At 52.0% G+C, this 20178-nt stretch overlaps 7 protein-coding genes across 7 annotated transcripts; 6 read left to right on the top strand and 1 right to left on the bottom strand.

The window, feature by feature from the left end:
* Positions 1 to 1023: 1023 nt before the first annotated feature.
* Positions 1024 to 2725, bottom strand: BO72DRAFT_373353 (nuclear and cytoplasmic polyadenylated RNA-binding protein pub1; the record flags this gene model as incomplete). The annotated part of the gene is made up of 5 exons (XM_040941080.1): positions 1024 to 1193; positions 1246 to 1378; positions 1432 to 2079; positions 2147 to 2251; positions 2345 to 2725. 5 exons carry the CDS (start codon positions 2723 to 2725, stop codon positions 1024 to 1026), a joined length of 1437 nt encoding a protein of 478 aa, XP_040803517.1.
* Positions 2726 to 4337: 1612 nt separating this feature from the next.
* On the top strand, positions 4338 to 5433 carry BO72DRAFT_494356 (uncharacterized protein; the record flags this gene model as incomplete). The annotated part of the gene is made up of 3 exons (XM_040948459.1): positions 4338 to 4406; positions 4459 to 4584; positions 4639 to 5433. The coding sequence occupies 3 exons, from the start codon at positions 4338 to 4340 to the stop codon at positions 5431 to 5433; spliced, it is 990 nt and encodes a 329-aa protein (XP_040803516.1).
* Positions 5434 to 6913: 1480 nt separating this feature from the next.
* BO72DRAFT_47377 (uncharacterized protein) lies at positions 6914 to 7338 on the top strand. Its single transcript, XM_040947219.1, has one exon. It carries the CDS (start codon positions 6999 to 7001, stop codon positions 7209 to 7211), a length of 213 nt encoding a protein of 70 aa, XP_040803515.1. The 5' UTR covers positions 6914 to 6998; the 3' UTR covers positions 7212 to 7338.
* Positions 7339 to 8938: 1600 nt separating this feature from the next.
* BO72DRAFT_494355 (arrestin C-terminal domain-containing protein) lies at positions 8939 to 11548 on the top strand (the record flags this gene model as incomplete). Its single annotated transcript, XM_040948458.1, has 3 exons — positions 8939 to 9722; positions 9790 to 10856; positions 10910 to 11548. 3 exons carry the CDS (start codon positions 8939 to 8941, stop codon positions 11546 to 11548), a joined length of 2490 nt encoding a protein of 829 aa, XP_040803514.1.
* Positions 11549 to 12686: 1138 nt separating this feature from the next.
* Positions 12687 to 13685, top strand: BO72DRAFT_467045 (GNAT family N-acetyltransferase; the record flags this gene model as incomplete). Its single annotated transcript, XM_040946813.1, has 3 exons — positions 12687 to 12800; positions 12996 to 13559; positions 13647 to 13685. 3 exons carry the CDS (start codon positions 12687 to 12689, stop codon positions 13683 to 13685), a joined length of 717 nt encoding a protein of 238 aa, XP_040803513.1.
* Positions 13686 to 14873: 1188 nt separating this feature from the next.
* Positions 14874 to 15692, top strand: BO72DRAFT_457148 (uncharacterized protein; the record flags this gene model as incomplete). Its single annotated transcript, XM_040946316.1, has 2 exons — positions 14874 to 14946; positions 15019 to 15692. The coding sequence occupies 2 exons, from the start codon at positions 14874 to 14876 to the stop codon at positions 15690 to 15692; spliced, it is 747 nt and encodes a 248-aa protein (XP_040803512.1).
* Positions 15693 to 18600: 2908 nt separating this feature from the next.
* On the top strand, positions 18601 to 19389 carry BO72DRAFT_346608 (endo alpha-1,4 polygalactosaminidase; the record flags this gene model as incomplete). Its single annotated transcript, XM_040940669.1, has 1 exon — positions 18601 to 19389. A coding segment is annotated over one exon (789 nt), but the record flags the coding sequence as incomplete, so codon positions are not given.
* Between the last annotated feature and the right edge of the window lie 789 nt (positions 19390 to 20178).

Here is a 20178-nt window from a genome sequence, read left to right as displayed (position 1 = left end):
TAACTAATGCTTCAGCAACTCATGGTAAACACGAAGCCCTGATAAATATAGGCAGAGGCTTGCCTGTCCACAAGACGCTCGGAATGCACTCTAAAATCACCATACAATGCAGACATCTACAATGGCATAAACTACGGGCAAACCCAACCATCACTCCAGCAAGATCAGGAATAAGAAACAAATCCCAGCAACATCAGCATGAAAACTGGAAAATCATGTGGGCACGGTCTCAGGACACCAAGAGCCCGAAGTTGGAATTAGGACTGGAAGAAAGTCACCTGAACAGACAATGGTATCACAAACTGGGAAGACTGTGCCAACCAAACCGGCCAGACGAGTACAAACCGGCAAACAGAAAGAAGAAACCCGGTGTTAATTGAATCAACAACGATGCTCAAACAGCGAGTCTCAGAATCGCAGGGAAAGCCCTAGCTTCCCGTGGACAAATAAAAGAAGAAAGCAGAAAGCCATGATTCACACAGCCTGAAAGCAAAGGACGTCGATCCTCAACAGGCTGTGCTTATACATACTAATCGTACGACACCAGCGAGCTATTTATTCAATAATCGACCAAAGAGAAAATGTCAGGAATAGAATGAGAATGGTCAGTACTTTTAGTTTAGTCCGCAGAACGCTTAAGTGAGAAGCCCAAGAAGCTTAGCCTTTGATCAAAGTTGCGCGCATTCGTTCAAAGAAGACAGCATATGGAAACTTGAGTCAACAAAGCGGATTTGGGGTATTGGGTGTACGATAACACACAAATTTCATTTCAAAAAGAAGAATGGAGAATGGGAGATGCGCTTTAAAAATCCACCTTGTAAGGGGCAGCCATGAAGAAAAGAAAGAAAAGAAGATAAGAGAGAAAAAGAAAAGCAGTGTTGAAAATGATGGAAAGACAGAGACAGTTGAAATGTAAAGTATTAGGGAGAAAGGAAGAAGGAGAGGAAGGGGCTGATGCTTAACGCTTTTGCCGGTACAGACCGCCGACTACCAGTGCTTGCGGCAGCATATATCGAGAACAGGCTACGCTTGATAGCCACCGAAGCCATTGCCGAAATTGGCATTGTTTGGCTGGTTCCATCCAGAGGCTGGGGCGCCTTGGCCGCGGCCGTATCCTGCGTTGCCAGGAACTTGGCCGTAGCCTTGACCACCCATTCCGGATTGGTCCCATCCTCTACCGGCTGGGTTGGGGCCTGGAGCCAGAGAGTTAGCGGGAAACCCCACACTAGGGCGCAAACGAGCTACCTTGAGGGGTCATGGGTCCCCCAGGACCGCCGTACTGAGGAAAGTACGGAGTGGGACTAGAGTTGAAAGGTGAGCTGGCCTGCTGGCCAGAGAAGTTGTCGAACTGGCCAGTAGGAGGACGATCCTTGCCCCACTATATGGTCAATTAGCATCGGGACTAAGACACGGGGAGTGAGGAGGACATACGCTGCACTTCAGAGGGCGTCCATTGACGTTGTAACCATTGAGCTGACAGATGGCCATGGCCGCATTCTCATGCGAGTCCATCTTGATGAAGGCAAATCCACGGTCCGCCTGCAGACGAGTCTCGAGCACGTAGCCAAAGTTCTGGAAGAGTGGCACCAGGTCGTTCTGCGTGGTGTAAGGGGTCAAGTTGCCCACGTAGCACGTGGTCTGCCACTGCGGGGTTTGTGAGACGACCATGTCGTAGCTCTGGATGCCGTGGGTAGGGAAGTTGTGATGGCCATACTGCGTAGCGGGTGTCATGCCCATTGCGGCCATGGCTTGTTGCTGAGAGATCGAAGGTTGGCCCTTCTGGTTGGCCCAATTACAACGGATTGCACGCGAGCCCAGCCATTCCCCATCCATGGAGTTCAAAGCCTTGTCGGCATCAGAACGGTCACGGAATGCAACAAAACCATATCCTCGGGAGCGACCAGTTTTCATATCCCACATGACACGAGCCTCAGACACGGAGCCGAAGGCAGAGAAGGCTTGCATCAACACCTCGTCGTTTACTTCATTACTCAGATCACCAACGAAGATGTGGAAATGGCCCGAGGTGTCCTCCTTGTTCGTATTGTTGGATTGGTAGGCCCAGTTGACACGAATTTCCTGTAGAAGAGAGACAAGAAATTCAGTACCTGTCGAACAAACACCAAATAAACCCAAATGTACATACCGACTGATGGATACGGCGCCCATTGAGCGTCTGCATCGCTCTCTCAGCAGCACCGGGGTCATCAAACTCGACAAAGCCGTAGTTGTAACCTTTGCTGTTGAACTTCTGTGACTGTCAGTGGGGAGGATGAGCGTGCTTCAATAAAATAGTGGGGCATTAAGAATGCCAGAGGCCAGTGAGGAGGTAAAAAAAACCTACGTTCTTGTCGGGGATGATCTTGACGCTAACAACATGACCGGTAGTCTCAAAGATTTGTTTCAGGATATCCTCAGTCACTCGGGGATCGAGGCCACCGACATAAAGGGCCCTCTTGTTTGGCTCAGGGGCCGCCCGACGCACGAAGCCACCAGCGCTGGTCGGGGACATCATATTGCCGGACATGGGCGATGTGATGGCGGTCGGAATCGGATTGGTGTTTTGTGGGATCACCACGGGCGGGCGGGGAGGTGGTGGCATGTGGGAAGGATTGGCTTGGCCGTTGCCCTGGGATGCATCGTACTGCTGGTTGGAGGCAACCGTAGAAGATTGGGGAGGAGGGGGGAGGGTGGTAGCGGTCGCAGCGGAGACGTTGTCGGCCATTGTTGACGGGGGTGAGGGAGGGGGAGAGTCACGAGATGGGACGATAGAGGATCACGGAACAAACAAATGCAGAGCTGCAAGGCGGAACAGTCGATGGAGAAAAGCGTTTGACGGAATCACGGAGAATGGATATGCAATTTCTCGGTGACGGGACGATGCAGGGCGTTACGCAGTCAGAATTAAAGTAGGCGAAGGCGGCAGCAGACGCGGGGGGGGTTTTGAGGGTGGTTGTTGGTGAGTGTTGATCGAAAAGGTCCAGGACAGAGTGGTGGTAAACGAGGACGGACAAGGCGCTAAACTAGATCATCCAAAGACAAGCACAAAGTACGAGCAACTGATGTTGAATCGGACGATTGCAGTGCTAGTGAAATGAAGATGAGAGGTGTCGTGATGGACTAGACGGTGCTGAAAAGCAAATAAATGAGACCGGAGATGGTTTTCTCAACCACGACCCCGACCAGTCAGTGAATCCGTCAAAAGTGGTGGTGGAAACAGCTTTAAGCTCCCGAATGACAGCTGACGGAGAATGAGGAATGGAAAGGAGGAGGAGGAGGGAAAAGCTGACAGCTGGAAGAAGGCAGAAATAAAATAGGAAAAAAAAGGGAAAAGAAAAGAAACACTGAGACAAAAGGGAAGAGAGGCAGCAATGACAGGTGGAACAGAGAAGAAAGTGGATGATACAGAGGAAGAAGGAAAATAGAGGAAGAGAGGGAGAAGAGAGACAGAAGGCGAATAAAACAGACAGGGGAAAAGCAGAGGGAAAGCTGCGATGGATGGATCTGAGCTGACGGGGAAGTTTGGATGGAGAACAAAACGAGGAGAGTGTTTGGATGATTGAATGGTCCACGGTGGATGGGATGGGGTTCAATTGGCAGCTCAGTGGTCCAGTTGGTGGTCTGTCCTGGGAGTCGACCACGGTACGGAATACAGGACGTACAGTCAGTCAGTCAGTCAGTAACGAAGTACCTTAAGGTAACCCGAAGTCAACTGGCTTGAGTCTGGCTGTATTGAAGGTACCTACTCCGTAGTAAGGTAAGTAAAGTAGAGCCGCTCCGAACTGGGGTGAGGGGCGCGCTAAGCCTCACCGCGTTAGTCCCCTTGTGACGGGGCTCTCGCCTTTTTTTGTCCTTCACTTACCGCAAGCCGGCTAACTAACCTCTTCAAAGCTACCACCTCTTAACTTACTACCTAGTAGGCGCTTAACTTGCCCATCATCATTCTTAGCTTCTTCCTCCACTCCTCAGTTCCCTTCTATCTTACCTACCTGGAGATACCAAATTATCTGTCACCTGCAGTTACCCCTCTGGATTTTCTTGGTTTCTATTCTTAGTCTCCTCCCTTGACTCCTCCTCCCTCCCCCTCCCCTGTCACTTCCACGCGAACCTCGGTCCACCTCATTCAATTGGCTCTCGGGCCCGCCGTACAGGGAGTATAATCCCTCACGGCATCGCTAAAAGTCCCCGGCTGAATCACATCTCGTAGTGGTTTCAGATCGTGTTCTATCGTGGCCCATCACACATCCCCAACTGACCCCGGCACATCAGCAAATCAGCGCGGTCTATTGCCAGCAGCTTTCTTGTTAGTACGATCAGGTCGCAACACCAGCGTAACCATGGCCGCGACAGATTTCTCAAATCCCAAATCCCTGGATGTGTTAACATCCACGGTGAACCAGACGGTAGTACATCCGAGTCCGTTTGTTTCTCGTTCAAGTGACCTCTGACAACCCATAGCTCATTGACACGGCCCGGTTCTTCAACTCGCACGAGAAGATGCAGTACAGGGCACAGCTCAAACGCTCAATCCCCGTCGCTCACGAGCAGTTCCAGACCGCTTTGGACAGCCTCTCGGAGCAGATTGTAAGAACCATTGTCACCTTGTTCGGTGCCTGAGTTGGGACTGACTCTGAGCAGTTTATTGCCAAGGCGTTCTTGGAGCGAGACTATGAGGCAATCAAAGCGCGAAAAGCTGCACTTCATTCTGCCCAGGACTCCGCGATGGAGGATGCGGTCGTGAAGCCAGAGCCAGAAACGGCCCCCCAGCCTCAGGAAACCCCAGTCGTAGCCACGAATGCAGACACAATAAAGGCCGAGCCCACGGAAGTCGAACCTGTGTTGAAGCCGCAGATTGAGCAGGATGTCGTAAAACAAGGCTCGGCTGATCAACCTGTCAAGGAAGACCAAACCGACAACGGAGCTACCGCCCCTACCGTCTCCGGACAACCTTTCACCGGCCCGGACGAACTCAACTTCGACTCAATGCTCAACAATAATCCCGGGCCCAACGATTTCGACCTGAACCTTGACTTTGGCGATGACGCAGTTGGTAATGATGATTTTCTCGCCGGCTCCCACCTGGTTCCTGCCGGTTCGGGCAATGAAGGCAACGCTACGTCTGGCAACACCGCTGCTGGCCTAGTGGGCACTGATAGCATGAATACTGCTGTGCCTACGGGTGGAGATGCGTTTGACTTGGAATTGCAGAAAGCTGAGGCGTTCTCCACCCAAGTTGGCAGTCTGACGGGACAACAGTTGGACGGTCAAGGAGGGGGAAACCTCGAAGATGTTATGGCACCGGGAGAGTCCAGCTTCGATGATTTATTCATGGAGAATGATACCTTCGGAGGGGATGGGACCGGGGACCCGAATTTATTGGAAGGCGACGGATTGGTGGATATCAACGAACTTGATGATAGCTGGTTTACATGATCATCTCCTGGGCAGTGGCCGTACGGCTCGGGATGCGATTTATGGGTGACGACACTGTGCGTTGGAATCACGAAATACAGGCAGTTCTATATAGCAGCGTCCCCTACAAATTCGGGTAATAAGCTAAGCCAAACGGAGTCGGTTTTCCAGTCGCAGACTCTTACTCATTACCCCGGCTGAAACCCCATCGAAGTGTCAGGTCCATTGCTGTCTCCTGCCGAACAACCAATCGGCAAGGCAGAGTGATCCACCCTGTAAGGGGGCCCGGTACCTACCTGACGGTCTTCACTACTGACTCCGCGATGACGCAAGGTACGTCAGAGGTGGGCGCAAAAGCTAATCTCCGTTCCAATTTGACATCCCGATGCTCCACGCCCAAGGTGGATTGGCTCTGCTGCGTTTTCGGTGGTCTTGGTATGCAGCTAATTAATGCTTGGTTCCTAAATAGACTATGGGGGAATGCCACGAACTGGTTCTCCGTTCGGCAATCACTTCAATGGTTCGGGCGTTCCCCAAAGCAGAAACTCTGACAAGAGATACCGAAACCCTTTGCTAGCTGTAGTCTCCGCAAGAATGTATCAAGTGCCGTACCTGGCTATTCGCGCCCACAGGGACGATTGAAGTCAATATCAGTCACCTCAGGGTTACAGGGTGATGATGATGGTGATGGCGGCGATGATGTCATGACCTATCGGCCTATAGGAATTGTGCTTGCCCTGGACAGCACATCTTGAACCACGCGACGGTTGATAAGAATTGCACCTTGTCATGTTGATGTTCTTTTACGAAAGTAGGTGGATAGGGTCTGCCGGGTCGATGGCGATAGCATAATGTAAGGTTATACGCGCATATCAAGCCACAGACGACAGACTTCGTGCCGTCATTTCTACCGTGATTGACATGTGTGAACTTGTGGGGATAAATTTCTTGCCGTCTCGAGAGCCGACCATCCGATTAAAGATGCAGGGATATAGTGCTGAGAATACACAATTTACCGGTAATCACGGATCGGTAGATTCGGCTTGGACAGAGGGATAGAGGGGAAATGGTGGTGGCGACGGCACTGTTGTTCAGCTATCGCGAAAGTCGGAGAGCGGAAGTATTGCCGGGGATCAGACCATGGATCTTCGAATAGACTTCTTCATCAACTCCTCAGTCGGAAGCGATCTTCGGTAACGGCCAAAAACAACCCGACGGAATGGAATCTTCCCACCCATGTGTCCCATTCCACTTGTACGAGCGCCCATTGCATTGCGGTGGAGGATGATGAGGAGCAACAGAGAGCCTAGTGAGGGGGGAAGGAGGAGGCCAGGGCAGGTGGAAAGGCAAGAAGTGCACGTACTCTCCGTCGTAGTGAGGGAGGGATCTTCTCCCCACTTCCGCCCGACCCGATGATATCACCACACCGCCCTGCTCCTGCCAGCCAAGGATCCCCCCGCATTGACAATCAGACACATTGTCTTCTGCTTGTCTCTTTCTTCTTTCTTCGCTCTCAAGCCCTTTCAGGCAGTCAGGCAGCATCTTTTTTCAAAGATCCTCAGCCGCTCATCAAATCATAAAAGTATATGGTATGGACATGTGGATCTACCTGTCCACTATGGAGCAGCACAACAGCGATTGGCTTTCTTTCTGATGATGAAGTCAAAGAGCGAGCATTAAGTGGTCATCTTATGATGACCGTGCTGGCCGGGTGGAAGGCTGTGCCGGACTACCCGTCGAGTCTACGAGTCTACTGCTGGGCTAGACTAGACTTCCAGGTAAGCTGGGCATCAGATTGACTCCAGTAGTCTAGTTATTTAGTTAGTCAGTCACTCAGTCAGTCCGTTCCTTAGTTAAGTTATGAGTAACTAGACTAGCTATTAGTGTCAGTGTCTCTAGACACTGAACCAGATGGGCGTCAGACGTCACTGCCTCTTCATGCATGTGGTTCGAGACCCTCACCCACTAGTACGTTGTAGGAGTCTCATGCGTGATGAAACCCCCGAAACTCGGCTTTCCCCTCTCTTCCCATTCACATGAAGCATCCCATCAGTCAGTCTGCCATCTTACCACGTAACCCGACGGAGCGTATTTGTTGTCCAAAAGGTAGAGTGTAAGATACGAGGTCGATCCGGGGAAACGAGGAGGTACAGTGCACCACAGTACTACAGCCTCCCGCATCAGCTGATTGATACATAGTACTAATTCTCTGGCCGTGGGGATGTCGGAAGTGCATGAAGAACAGTGAATTCATGGTTCAATCTGATGTATCCGTTGGAGACCTACTAAACAAGACGTAAAGAGAGAGAGAGAGAGAGAAAAAAAAGCCTCCCAACCAGTTCAGGCAAGTCTCAGGTCTAGTAATGCGGATCACCGGATAGGACTTGAGCCTACCAGCTTTTTTCTCCTCCGCGTCATCGTTCTTCTGGACGTACCGTCTGTCTCTGTCTACCTGGTCAAATTTATTTAATAAGGATCTTGTGCCCAAGGAACGCTACCCGCACCGCCTCATTCTGGACTTGTCGTATTTTGTCATTGATCCTTTTGCTGACTGAACGACAACGACGACGAGGCGATATTATAGTATTCCACTATTGCACTATCGCACTATTTCTGATCACTGCCCTCTCGATCCCCCATCGCACCCCCGCATTATTATCATTCTCGGCGCTTCTGGCCTTGTCCTGAGTCCTGACTGTCTTCACTTGCTGAAAGCGGTTGACCTTTTTCTTCTTCTTGGGGACTTCCTTTATTTTTCGCGCACCCTCTCCACGTTCCACCTCCCCAAGATTTCGTATCCGTGCTATCGAATCTCCGATCCATTCACTAATATTGATTGCGGCTGCGGTGTGCGTGTACCAACCACGATTTGCAAAGAGACACATCGCTCCTTGCCGGCGTGTCGATCATCGCCCGAACCTAGAAAAGATCCCAAACAACCACCAACCCCGAAAGGAGACAACGCCCCAAACGAATTGATTATTATTCTTTTTCGACGAGTGCGAGGCAGAAAAAAAAGCCAAAAAAAGACCCCAATATCCACTGGTCGCACGACTACGTGCATTGGCTCTGTGCGTCAAACACTGGCTCTGCGACTAATTCTAATTTTCCCTATCCTATAATCTTCACTACTGTTGCTGGGATCTGACTAGTATATTACCTTTTTTATCCCTCTCTTTTTAAAGAGTAAGTCCTTTTTCTTTTTTGTCCAGAGTCAAAACGTGCTCACTTCTTTCTTTTTTCAACCTTTTTGCCTCCTGCTACATTCTTCTTCAGTCTCTTCCAATTTTTACTTCACTGTGCATCCTGTTCTTCCTCTTGTTCCTCCTCTCCTTCCATCCCTCTCTCCATACTTCCCTTCCGTCTTCCGCCACTACCCGTTTGGAAGAGACACAGTTCCTCCGCCTCCTCTACACTACACATACTGAGAAGGATCTTGGCTCTGCCCATCACCTCAAACCTGCTTGCTCCTTACACAACCACAAAGAATGCAGCCTGTTGATTGGCATTGTTCTTGTGCACAACAATGACGGCTCACGTTTCTCCTCTCCCACAGGTTCTTCTGGGGTCGGTTACTAGTCCCGGTGGTACAAATACTCAATTCCCCGACGGAGTGTCCGAGTCAACTCCGTTTCACGTGAGATCCGATCGGCGGCCTTCACTCGAGACATCGACACTTGCTAGCGATACTAGTTCCACTGTCGGGCAACCATCGGCCAGACGAGGCTTCCGTCGTCGCGCCTCGATCCTCAAGAAGTTGGCGGGTCCGCGGGAAAACGCAAAGCGTCTGTTCCGCTTGGGGTCCCTGATCCACTCTGCGCCCTCCATTACGCCACCATCCGCTTCCTCCCCTCCTCTACCTTCTCCTCCTTCTCCTCCTTCCCCTCCTCCTCCAATGACTCAAACACATTCCCATCGCCCCGTGTCTGAGCTCGTTTTGAACCCCAACGATGCCACAATGCTCACCACCTCGGGACTAAGAGTTGGCCGATTGCGCTCGCATTCTTCCTCCACTGTCTCTTCCAGCCAACCTTATCCGGCTTCCGCTCATTCCATCCCGTCTTCCGATCCGGCCGTGCCGTTCCCTCCTCTGCGCAACGAGAAGATAGTCGCCACAGGAAGTGGGATCTCGGTGGGAATCGCACTCACTGAGCCAGTGCTATATCTGCAAGGATATGATCAGAATGACCCCAGTACTAAGAAGTCGGCCATTCTTCGCGGACAGTTGCATCTAAAAATCACCAAAAGCGTGAAAGTGAAGAAGATTTCGATCTGTTTCCGTGGGCATGCGCAGACTGATTGGCCAGACGGTAACTCTTCTCCCTCCTTCATCGATCATTCTTACGCGGATCGACTGACAAATTGTTTCGTTGACAGGTATCCCGCCCAAGAAAGTTCACTTTCACGATAAAAAGGATCTCGTCACACATGGAGTAATGTACTTCAACCATGGCGATACGGCACTGATGCAGAATGATTACGGTGCGCATTTCTATCAGCACGCTAAGCCGGTAACCTCTGTGACGGGCAAGGAGGGTCCGACCCTGATCACCCGGGAGCTGCTTTCCAAGACCGGATCCTCAACCTCGTTGAGCCACACCGGCCAGTTCTCTGCCAAGGACCTCAAGCGACTATCCCTAAATTCCAACCACTCTCGGAGTTTTGGTAAGAATGATCCGCCACCTCCGCCGGTCCATCCGCCACGCAACTACCGCCTGTTCCCCGTGGGCGATTACCTCTACAGTTTCGAATTCCCGATCGATGGTTCTCTCCCAGAGACAATCAAGACCGACCTGGGATTCGTTCAATATGACCTTGAGGCGATAGTTGAAAGAGCCGGTGCGTTCCGGCCCAATTTGCTCGGTAGCCTAGAGGTTCCGGTGATCCGCACCCCGGCGGAGGGCTCGCTGGAGCAGGTCGAACCGATCGCAATTTCGCGCAACTGGGAAGATCAGCTGCACTACGACATTGTGATCTCCGGGAAATCCTTCCCTCTGGGATCGCAAGTCCCTATTGCTTTCAAGCTGACCCCTTTGGCCAAGGTCGAGTGCCATCGGATAAAGGTCTATGTGACGGAGAATATTCAACACTGGACTGCAGACAAAAGTGTGCATCGTTTTCAGCCGGCGAAGAAAGTTTTACTGTTTGAGAAACGAGCCGACTCTGCCAGCACCAGTACCTATCCTGGAAGCTCGATGCGAGTCACGGCAGGGGGTGGCATTGACTGGGACCAGCGCGCAGCCGCTGCTCGGGGTCAGGAGGTGGTGGATCGAAACCGAACCAATCTTCTTGGCAATCTGTCTAGCGACTCGGGAGTTGGTCCGACCGAGATGGAATTCAATGTCCAGTTGCCGAGTTGTCAAGAAATGCGCAACCGGGACGAGTCTCAACGACTACACTTTGATACCACATACGAGAACATTCAAATAAACCACTGGATCAAGGTAAGATATTTCCATGCTGATTGGCAATGTTCGCAATCTAATTTGAAATTCAGATTGTTTTACGCCTCTCCAAGGTCGATGAGAGAGACCCCGGCAAGCGAAGACACTTCGAGATCTCTATCGATTCTCCGTTCCACCTGCTATCCTGCAAGGCCACGCAGGCCAACATCTACCTCCCGGCGTACACCTCGCCGGAGTCGGAGCCAACCCCACAGGCACAGGAGTACGAGTGCGGTTGTCCTGGCGCACCCCTGATCAACCGGGCGGGCTCCAGCCGACAATCGCTTTCCTCCTCCGACCGAGATGAGCGACCCAACGGAGGCGCTGTCACGAGAAGCTTCACCAACAGCTCCGGTGGCTTAACCCGGCCACCACAGGCGCATCTGGCTGATGAACCGGTCGACCGCCCACCGCGACCGATGCATCTCCTTCGCGCACCGTCATTTGCACCTCCTGCCTTCGAAGAGCTCGAGCCACCGCCGCCTCTCGTTACTCCTCCCCCGGAGTACAATACCATCGTTGGAGACAATGATCGAGAGGCCGTGCTGCAGGATTACTTCTCGCGGTTGTCATTCTATGAGGAGCACGCCGATGACGATCGGGGCCTTGGGCGTGTCGATGTACCTCTGACTCCGGGAGGCCGTGTGAATCGCAGCATGGACGTTCCACGCGAGTGGGTGCGCCTGGAATAGAACGTCACCTCCTAGCCCATGGCAGGCTGGGTCTTGATGTCCCGATGACACTGGAATAGACCTCACGACGTTTATGCTTTTTCTTTTTTTTTTCGTCTATCTTATCGAGCTTACAGGAAAGGATCGGAGTTGACGAGTCACTGAAAGATACCCTCTGCACATATGGAGGCATGTAAAGGTGACTTCCATGATGAATATGTGTCAAGCTTACCTTTTGAGTTTCTGGGAAGGGGCGCAGATGGACTGGATATATGGTCGGCGCCTGTACTACCGGATTGCATTACCTCGAGCGATCATTCCTTTTTTTTTTCTTCTCATTTCTCAATCTTTTGACCATATAAACACTTTTATCGGCATGATTACATTTGTTTTTAGATACCACCCTTCAGAACTTTGATCTGAAAGAACACAAGATGCGATGTCTTAATGTCGTCGCAACGCACCACAGATGTGTCCATGGGTTTGTACATAGTAGACTAAAAACGTGGACCCACCGACCTACAGATGGGGATCCCTTACATAGGACTACTGGTAGTGCTGTTAAGGGCTTGCAGATGCGTAGATGAATTAGCTTCGATATAGGCAGCAAGGCAATAGGCGTGACAGGTGATAAGGTGGAGGAGGGACTTTTGACACTCATTAATCTCTTGGAAGTCGGATGGAGCTGCCTTTTTTGGGTCGAGCTGTGGCGCTCCATTCCGCCGCCGCCAATTGTTCTGGCCTTTTTTTTTCATCGGCCTCTGCCGTCATTCTGCCTTCCCCATACATCCATCTATCTATCCCGTCTATCTTACTATCTGCCTATCTTCCCTCTCTCTTCATTCGGTTCATGTTCAATTGATCTTTCTCTATTTCCCATCTTGCAAAGCTTCGAATAAATTCTCATCTCAACGGTGCACCACAAATCTTTCAAGTCCAGGTCACAAGATCCCATCGGACAAGCGCCCATTGTTACACCGAGTTAGGTAGTTAGTTGGTTGGTTGTATGCAGACTTTCTACTGCGCTGCAGGTGCTGAGTCAAATCTATCCGTTCTCTCGCTCATTCATTGAACTATCATCGCCTCGCCTCTGCCCACCCCCAACATAAGCTTACCTGTTACTCTACGTTGCTGCAGCTGTAGAGGACCCAACGCCAACATGGCTATTGAAGTTGTCCCCCTCACAGAGGCCGACATCCCCGATGCCATCGAGATCATCCAATCGGCCTTCGCAGAGGACCCATATTTCAAGTGGGTGTTCGATGCTGCCAATGTAAGTTTTCATTCCTTGACTTTGATGCGCAAGGGTTCTTCAATTCACTCCCCAACAGAGGACGACCTCTGGAAATGATAACAGTCAATAAGAAGAGCAAGCAAAGCTAATCGGTCTCCTCCTGGCGCGGGTCGCGTGGGGTTTCTCCCCGACCAACGTTGCTCGTCATGTGAGGTCCTCCCCAATGCACAATAGTTCAATAAAGAACGAAATCATGACTCTCTCGCTGTCCGATGCCGTTGGGGCATCAACGACGCCATCTTTCAAGTCGCCAAGGAGACACCGGATGACGATACGGGCGATGCGACCGGCGACCGAACGGCCACCTCGCGCGTCGTGGGTGTCTCCTGCTGGCTCCCGCCCCATTCACCCTCCGAGCCCGAGAGCTGGTATACCTGGTCGCAAGGGTGGTTGCTCACTGCTCGCCAGGCATTGAACAACCTGCGCCATTGGGGCCGCGGGGGCCTGCGCACGAATCGCTATTGGATCTGGAAGGCCCGTCAGCATGAGGCCCAGAGCCAGATCTGGGATGACCCCAAGGGGTATTATTTCTGTAATATCGTGGCCGTCCGACCGGGCACGCAGGGGAAAGGTATTGGTCGGAAGCTCTTCGAGGCCGTGACGGATAAGGCGGACCAGGAGGGGGTCAAATGCTACCTGGAGAGCTCGCGGGATGAGCCCAACGTTCGGATTTACGAGAAGATGGGGTTTGAGATGAAGAAGGAGATGGAGTGTAGGGATGGGGAGGATGTGTGCATGGTGAGTGGACGTTCAATTATCCCATTGTTGGGGCGGAATTTATGGTGGTGTGGTGTCTGTGTGTATGCCTGCTGATCTCATGTCTAGCTCTATTGTATGGTGCGCAAGCCGAGGTCGAAGTATTAGTAGGAGGCGGAGTCGAATTCCACCCACACCCACGGCGTTTGCTTATCTGACACTCGATGGCGCAGCGCGAATCGTCTTATGTACAGTACTAAACGCTAAGTTACTAGATTACTATGGATGGAACCACTGCCTACTAATCAACGAACCCATGTTCTTGTTCAACTGAGACATAAACGTGGCTTTGCGACCGCCAAAGTTGTTGGTCTGACTCAAAAAACTCAACTTGGTCTACTGCATGAACCGGGATCGTCCCAACTCCTTCTTTCTCTTCCATGTGAATTCGTTTCGATGGGGCAAGCCCCCCAGCCCCCCTTGTTGGGTTTCTTCGTGAAAACGGCGAACCGTTTGGTCGGAGAGCCACTGACGAAACCGAAACCCGGGGTAGTTACGGTATGTTTACACGCGGGAAACTTGGCTGCCACTGCACATTACCATCTGTGATGACTTGACTACTCACTACTTTGTACGTGATATATAATAATATCACATATAAGTAATATGTCATATGCTGATGATTTCTCTGCCAGAACCTGCTAGACACTCAAGGTGTTTTCTTCAGCCATCGGATCTGCAGGGTTACTGCGTATGGCCGTCCTTGCCGGTGGTCCGAGCCTCCGGGTTAGTATACTTTATTATACGAGTCAGACACAATCCGTCGTTTCACCAACTCCTAGTAGGTCACCTTCTGACTATCTTTGGATCAAAATGCCTGGCCTAGAACACGTCAGGGGCCGAGAAAAGGCTTTTTCGTAGGCCGACCGTCTCATCTTGATTACTTGCACAAAGGTTAAAAGTGATACGTAAATTCTGCAACATGATACCACGCAACTCAACTTCCCAGTTTCAAGCCAAACCTTCCCCCTCTTTTGCTGGGAGCTGTCGACTTTCGCTAACTCAGATCGAAGCACTGTGATATATCCTGCCGACGTTCGCTGGATTGAAATACTGTGATATATCAAGCTGGATCGAGCGTCCAAGCCACTGACGCTTCTCTCCAGCTCTCGTTCTTCGTGCCCTGCGCAGCTGGTCTGTTAGCTTTTTCTTCCCTTCTTCACCCTGAAGAATTCCACTCGTTTTTGAGCGACTCATGAACCAACGCTGAGCCCTGGTGGTTAACGACACTTACGAATGCCTTTTGCCTCGATCTCGCGACGAACGCGTCTGTCACACACTCTTTTCCAGCCATTTATGCGCAGCCTCCAGAAACGAAGCCATGCTCTCTCACTGTCAGGACGGGTCGGACTGGCCCTGGGTCTCTTGGGTAAGCTGCACTGATCGACTGAAGGAGGAAATGCTCCGAACCTTAAGCACTGACTACCGGTATGGGGCACAGCGGCCCTTATGCTAGGCGTTCTTCTCGCAACGTGGGTTGTGTTGCGAGTCAAGCGCGGGCCGGGCGTCACCCTCCGGACCCTGTTCAACCGCCAACCGATTCCTGCCCGCAGACCCGAAAGCGACCCATCTGACCCAGAGGCCGCAAAGTCCCTAGACGACCTGTCCCGTCAAGACAGCCTACCACAACACCCGTCTCCACGTCGCTTATCCAATGTCTCTCCGCGCCGACTCTCCCAGCGCACGTCTCAGCACGAATATATGAGCCTCCACGAGAAGACAACCAACTCGCCAACGACCACCATCCGCACTACACCGGCAGCAGACCACTTTCAATCCTCCACTAACCCGGGGAGCTCGATGATCCCGCTGCGCCCGATAGCACGGTTGGGGCCGGTCCGCACCATGTCCGAGGCGGACATCCGGCGCGTCCCCCCGCCGTCACCCCTTCGGCATGCCGCCGCCGCTGTCGCCGGGCTACGCACGAGCACTCGATCCGCGGGCACGGGCACGGGCACGGGCATGGGCACAGCGCCCCAGGCGATCCATCCGCCGGCGTGGAATCTGCCCTGGAAGGACGAGGAGTTCTATGTCCCTGATAGTCCGGAGGACCATATCATCGTTCTGCCCTCGCCACGTGATTTGAAGACGTTCCGGTTGACATTGCATGCGTGACGTCGGTTTCGTCCTAGGATTTCATTAAAAGGGTCTGGTATATGGAGGGGGTAATGTATAGTGTGTGAGGTCCGCGACCGGGGATGACTGTGCAATGTATGCAGCGGTAATGTCTATGAAGGTGTACTTATTAGGAGACATGTAATGATTATGACTGACTATATTTATTGAAGTGCATTGAGTTGCTGTTGCTGTTTATTGTTGCGTGGGTTATATGCTCATAGCATTCGTTGTATTTAGCTACTTAGGTCCAATTAATTCGATGTCCTTCCTCGTAAGGCGTTATTTGGTCTATTGTCTCTAGTGTACACGATGATCGTAGGTGGTTGCAGATCATGGCTGAATGATGTTTTGGGTTTGATGAGCTAGAAGTTGGATCTGCGACCTAAGCGACGATCTACAGAGCCTTGTTCTATCGCAGAAGTACAGTACACAGACCCGGCTGCAGAGTCTTACGTACTTCATAACACACCCCTCAGAGAAAGTAATCGAATCTTTTCTCCTTTCAACAGCCTAAAACAATCTTCGAAGGGATTCTCAGAAAGGATACAGAGTCTTCTCACCCCCCCCGACGACCCCCTTGTTTCACAGCTACGTACGCTTCGGCATTGTCTTCCCTGAAAAGCAGTTGTCGGCCCCTTGAGTCATGGGCCTATTTGTGATCTTCTTTGTTGATCCGGATTGTCGGGTTGAGATCGGTTTCAGGATGGAGGGTGGAGGGTGGGTACCCACTTTATTCCAGTTGGTTGATGTTCGATGTTCTGGAATAAGTGGAGAGGCGTGAGATTTGTTTACTCAATGTGGGGGGGGGGGGGTGATGTTTGGGCTTGTGGTTGTGTTTGATGATATATGTATGTGCTATGTTGAGTGGGGCTCGGATGCTGGGTGATGTTTGTATGGAGTGGTAGTTTTTCGGGCCTACTAAAAGGTAAGTTAACCTAGCTTTCAACAATGCAACTGTATAGTTACTGTGCCAATCCGTCAAAGTTGTCTTGCTGTCGGACTCATTCGAGCTTATTTGTTGGTTTGAGTTGACAGAGTGACCAGTGTGAGGTATCCTGTTGTCGCGCTGGTTTGGTATCCTGCGGAGTACTGTACTTGGTGATATGCAGGTGGTACTAATAAACCCTTGCCCTGGCCCTGACCCTGACAAAGGTCCACTGTGATGTCGCATAAGCTCTTACGAATTGCAGGGTTGATCTGATGGCATCACTCAATGAGATTCCAATCCATCGCCCCTACCGGTCGAATCTCTAACAGAAGCAGGTCATGAGATGATCAGTGTACTCGAAGAAGTGATTCTTTGTTGAGTTCTTGATTGCGATTCGTTCTCACACCTCAGCCATGGCGTCCCTACGCATTTCGGCTGCCATCTTGCCAAGAACCATCTCACCTCAGCTCTGACCTCCTGTTGGTCATCTTGCCCCCCCCCCCCACTGTCCGAAGACCCTGCTTGGCATCCATGATCATGGATCCCATCGCCCACATCCCGGTCTGTTTGCTTCGGGGTATAAAAATCGGTTAGAGGCCGCTATCATTGGTCCAGCCAGGTGACAAAAGCCCATCCATCAAGTTGACATGTCCAAACCCACAATTAATGCGGATGTGCTTGTCACACAGTTTCACCCGCGACAAGGTGACTCGAGCATGGCCCAGTTGCAGTTGCAGTGGCCCGTTCCAAATTACCCGCCGGGATTGCATGCAAGACTGCATCCCACCCTCAATCCTCCGATTAGCGCCCTTGGGACGGTCAGCCACCGCGGAGAATTCTCCGCCCCTCGAATTCCAAAGACCCTGCATCAGACTAGGTACCTAGTATGCTTCCACAAATTAGGTGATGAGATCTGAAAGTGACCCCTTCCCCTCTGAAGTAGGGCGGTCCCAGATCGTGTTTGGTGCTGTGCCTGAGTGCCATGCGACTGTGATGTGCGCCATGCCGGTCTAGAAGCCAGGGTAACAGGGTACAGGTACCGGTACCTGGGGGCTATTGGATGGACCCTTTCTTCTCGGTCCTGTCCGGAGAAAGAAATTGATGACCCCGCCTTACCAGGCGTCGGATAATGAAAGTCAGACCCTGGCTGGCTTAGGTTCTCGTTGATTTCGAACGCCACCGCCAATCAAAGGGACTTTTATCGAACTGAAACAGCCCACCACTGCATCGATTGCTCATCGCTCGTGGCTTGACGGAATCAGACTTGGCAGGTACCGGTACCTGGGGAGTTGCAAGGATCGCTTTATTGTGGACAAGAAGAAGGCACACACCGTTATCTCCACCATGTCGGGCTCATTCACCTCAATGGTGAATTGTGAAACTGGGGCTTGTCTTGGTAGGCCCTGGCCAGCGCATCTGGATGTCGAATGTCAATCGGTGAATACTACGATAGCGCCATGGGATGGGGGACCCCCTCTTTCCCTGCAGGTGTATAAGTATGAACCCCTTCCAGCCTCGACTTGGGGAGGTTTCTCGTACACGACATTCCAGATTTGATATCTGTGACACTCCTTTCCTTTCTGCTGCCCAGGCTTTTGACAATTTCCAGGTTTGATATCTGTGACACTCCTTTTTTTTTCGTACGACTACTTTCAACAAAAAATCCCGGGTTTGATATCCGTGCCACTCCTTTCTTCTTTCGCAAACGTTTCGTTCCTTGCCTGAAGACAGTGAGGTCATTGACTGCTCACCATGTCGTTCCTTTATCAATCCATTCTTCTGGCCTTGAGTCTATTCCTGGGAGTCGGCGAGGCCTCGAAGTGGAGGAACCCTCACCACGCCACCACCTCGACAGCGAGCCCCAACCCTACCTCTACGGCCTTCACCGCAACTACGATCTCCTCCTCCTCCACCGCCGTGACTCCCTCAGCCAGCAGCTCCAGCGCCGTGACCTCTTCCTCTTCCAGCAGCAGCAGCAACAGCAACACCACAATTTGGCAACCCCAAGTCGGCACAACCTGGCAAATCATCCTCACCGACCCGATCGATCCCAGCACCATCACCACCACCACCACCTCCACCGAAGTCTACGACCTCGACCTCTGGCTCAACGACGCCGCCACCATCGCCGACCTCCACGCCCAGCACCGCAAAGTCATCTGCTACTTCTCCGCCGGCAGCTACGAGTCCTACCGCCCGGACAAAGCCGCCTTCCCCGCCTCCACCCTCGGCAACACACTGGATGGCTGGCCCGACGAGCAATGGCTCGACATCCGCTCCCCGGACGTCCGCGCCGTCCTCGCCACCCGCCTCGACCTTGCCGCCCAGAAGGGGTGCGACGGCGTCGACCCCGACAACGTGGACGGCTACGATAACGATAACGGCCTGGGGCTGACGGCCTCCGACGCGGTGGAGTTCGTGAAATGGTTGGCGGAGCAGGCCCACGCGCGCGGCATGGCGGTGGGCTTGAAGAACGCCGGCGGCATTATCCCCGACGTGATCGCGGAGATGCAGTGGTGTGTTAATGAGCAGTGTGTGGAGATGGGGGAGTGTGAGACGTATGCCCCGTTTGTGGCCGCGGGGAAGCCGGTTTTTCATATTGAGTATCCTGGTGCTGTGGGCGAGGGGGACGGGGAGGGAGAGGGGGTGGGGAAGGTGAAGGTTGCGGAGGAGGAGAAGAGTAGGGCGTGTCAGGGGAATGGGGCGGCGGGTTTTTCGACTGTATTGAAGAATTTGGGGCTGGATGCTTGGGTGGAGGTTTGTTAGGGTTGTTTCCGGCGACGAGAGGGATGGTGGAGGGGGGGGGGGGGGGCTGAGGGTGGTTGAGATAGATGGGGGTTTGGGATATTGGATACTATCTTCTTGGCTCTTGGTTGGGTTGGGTTGGGTTGAAGTCGTGGTGCAGAGGAGAAGGGATATGATCTGGTGTCTATGTTTCTTGATATTCCTTGTGAATACTTTTGTATGTCGGCTTGCAGTGCAACGCTTTTGAATTGGGAGATTCTTTGAGCAATCCTATGCCATGGGCTTGATGCCGGAGATAAAAGATGTTTTTCTTGATGTTGAGCTTATTCTGTAGGGGTGTAGTAGAAGTGCAGCTGCATGACTGTGCAAGACTGTAGTAAGTGAGTTGTAGTAGTGTAGTAGTACCTACCTTACCTAGGGATTGACACTGGCCAACAGCTTCCGACCCTCGCAACTTTCCCTCTTCTCCTGGCTTCATCCTCACCGAGACGCCAATTCCCAACCATGCAATTTTAGCACCACCATAGGTCTCCATGTTTCTCTCTGTTGTGCATTTATTTGAAAGCGAGGAACCGAAAGAATGTGCGAGAAGATGTCCGACATCTATCCATCCATCCGGCAGTATCCTCTCTGCTGATCGTGCCGCAGCCAAGGTACACCCACACACAGAAACACTTCCTTAAGCTCTCAACCATCCTCAACGCCGTCACCACCAAGAAAACAATGAGAACAACAGGTAAAACCCCTCTTTCTGTCCTCTCTTGTTGCAAAGCGGAGCGATCGCTGACCGTGGCGAATAGGGACTCTACT

Source organism: Aspergillus fijiensis (assembly GCF_003184825.1).
Source record: "Aspergillus fijiensis CBS 313.89 unplaced genomic scaffold BO72scaffold_13, whole genome shotgun sequence".
NCBI lineage: Eukaryota > Fungi > Ascomycota > Eurotiomycetes > Eurotiales > Aspergillaceae > Aspergillus > Aspergillus fijiensis.
Note: the sequence above shows the minus strand (reverse complement) of the source record. Positions and strands in the feature narration are given on the sequence as shown.

Coding starts and splice junctions, on each gene's coding strand:
- BO72DRAFT_47377 (XM_040947219.1), top strand. CDS start 6,999: ATGGTATGGACATGTGGATCTACCTGTCCACTATGGAGCAGCACAACA.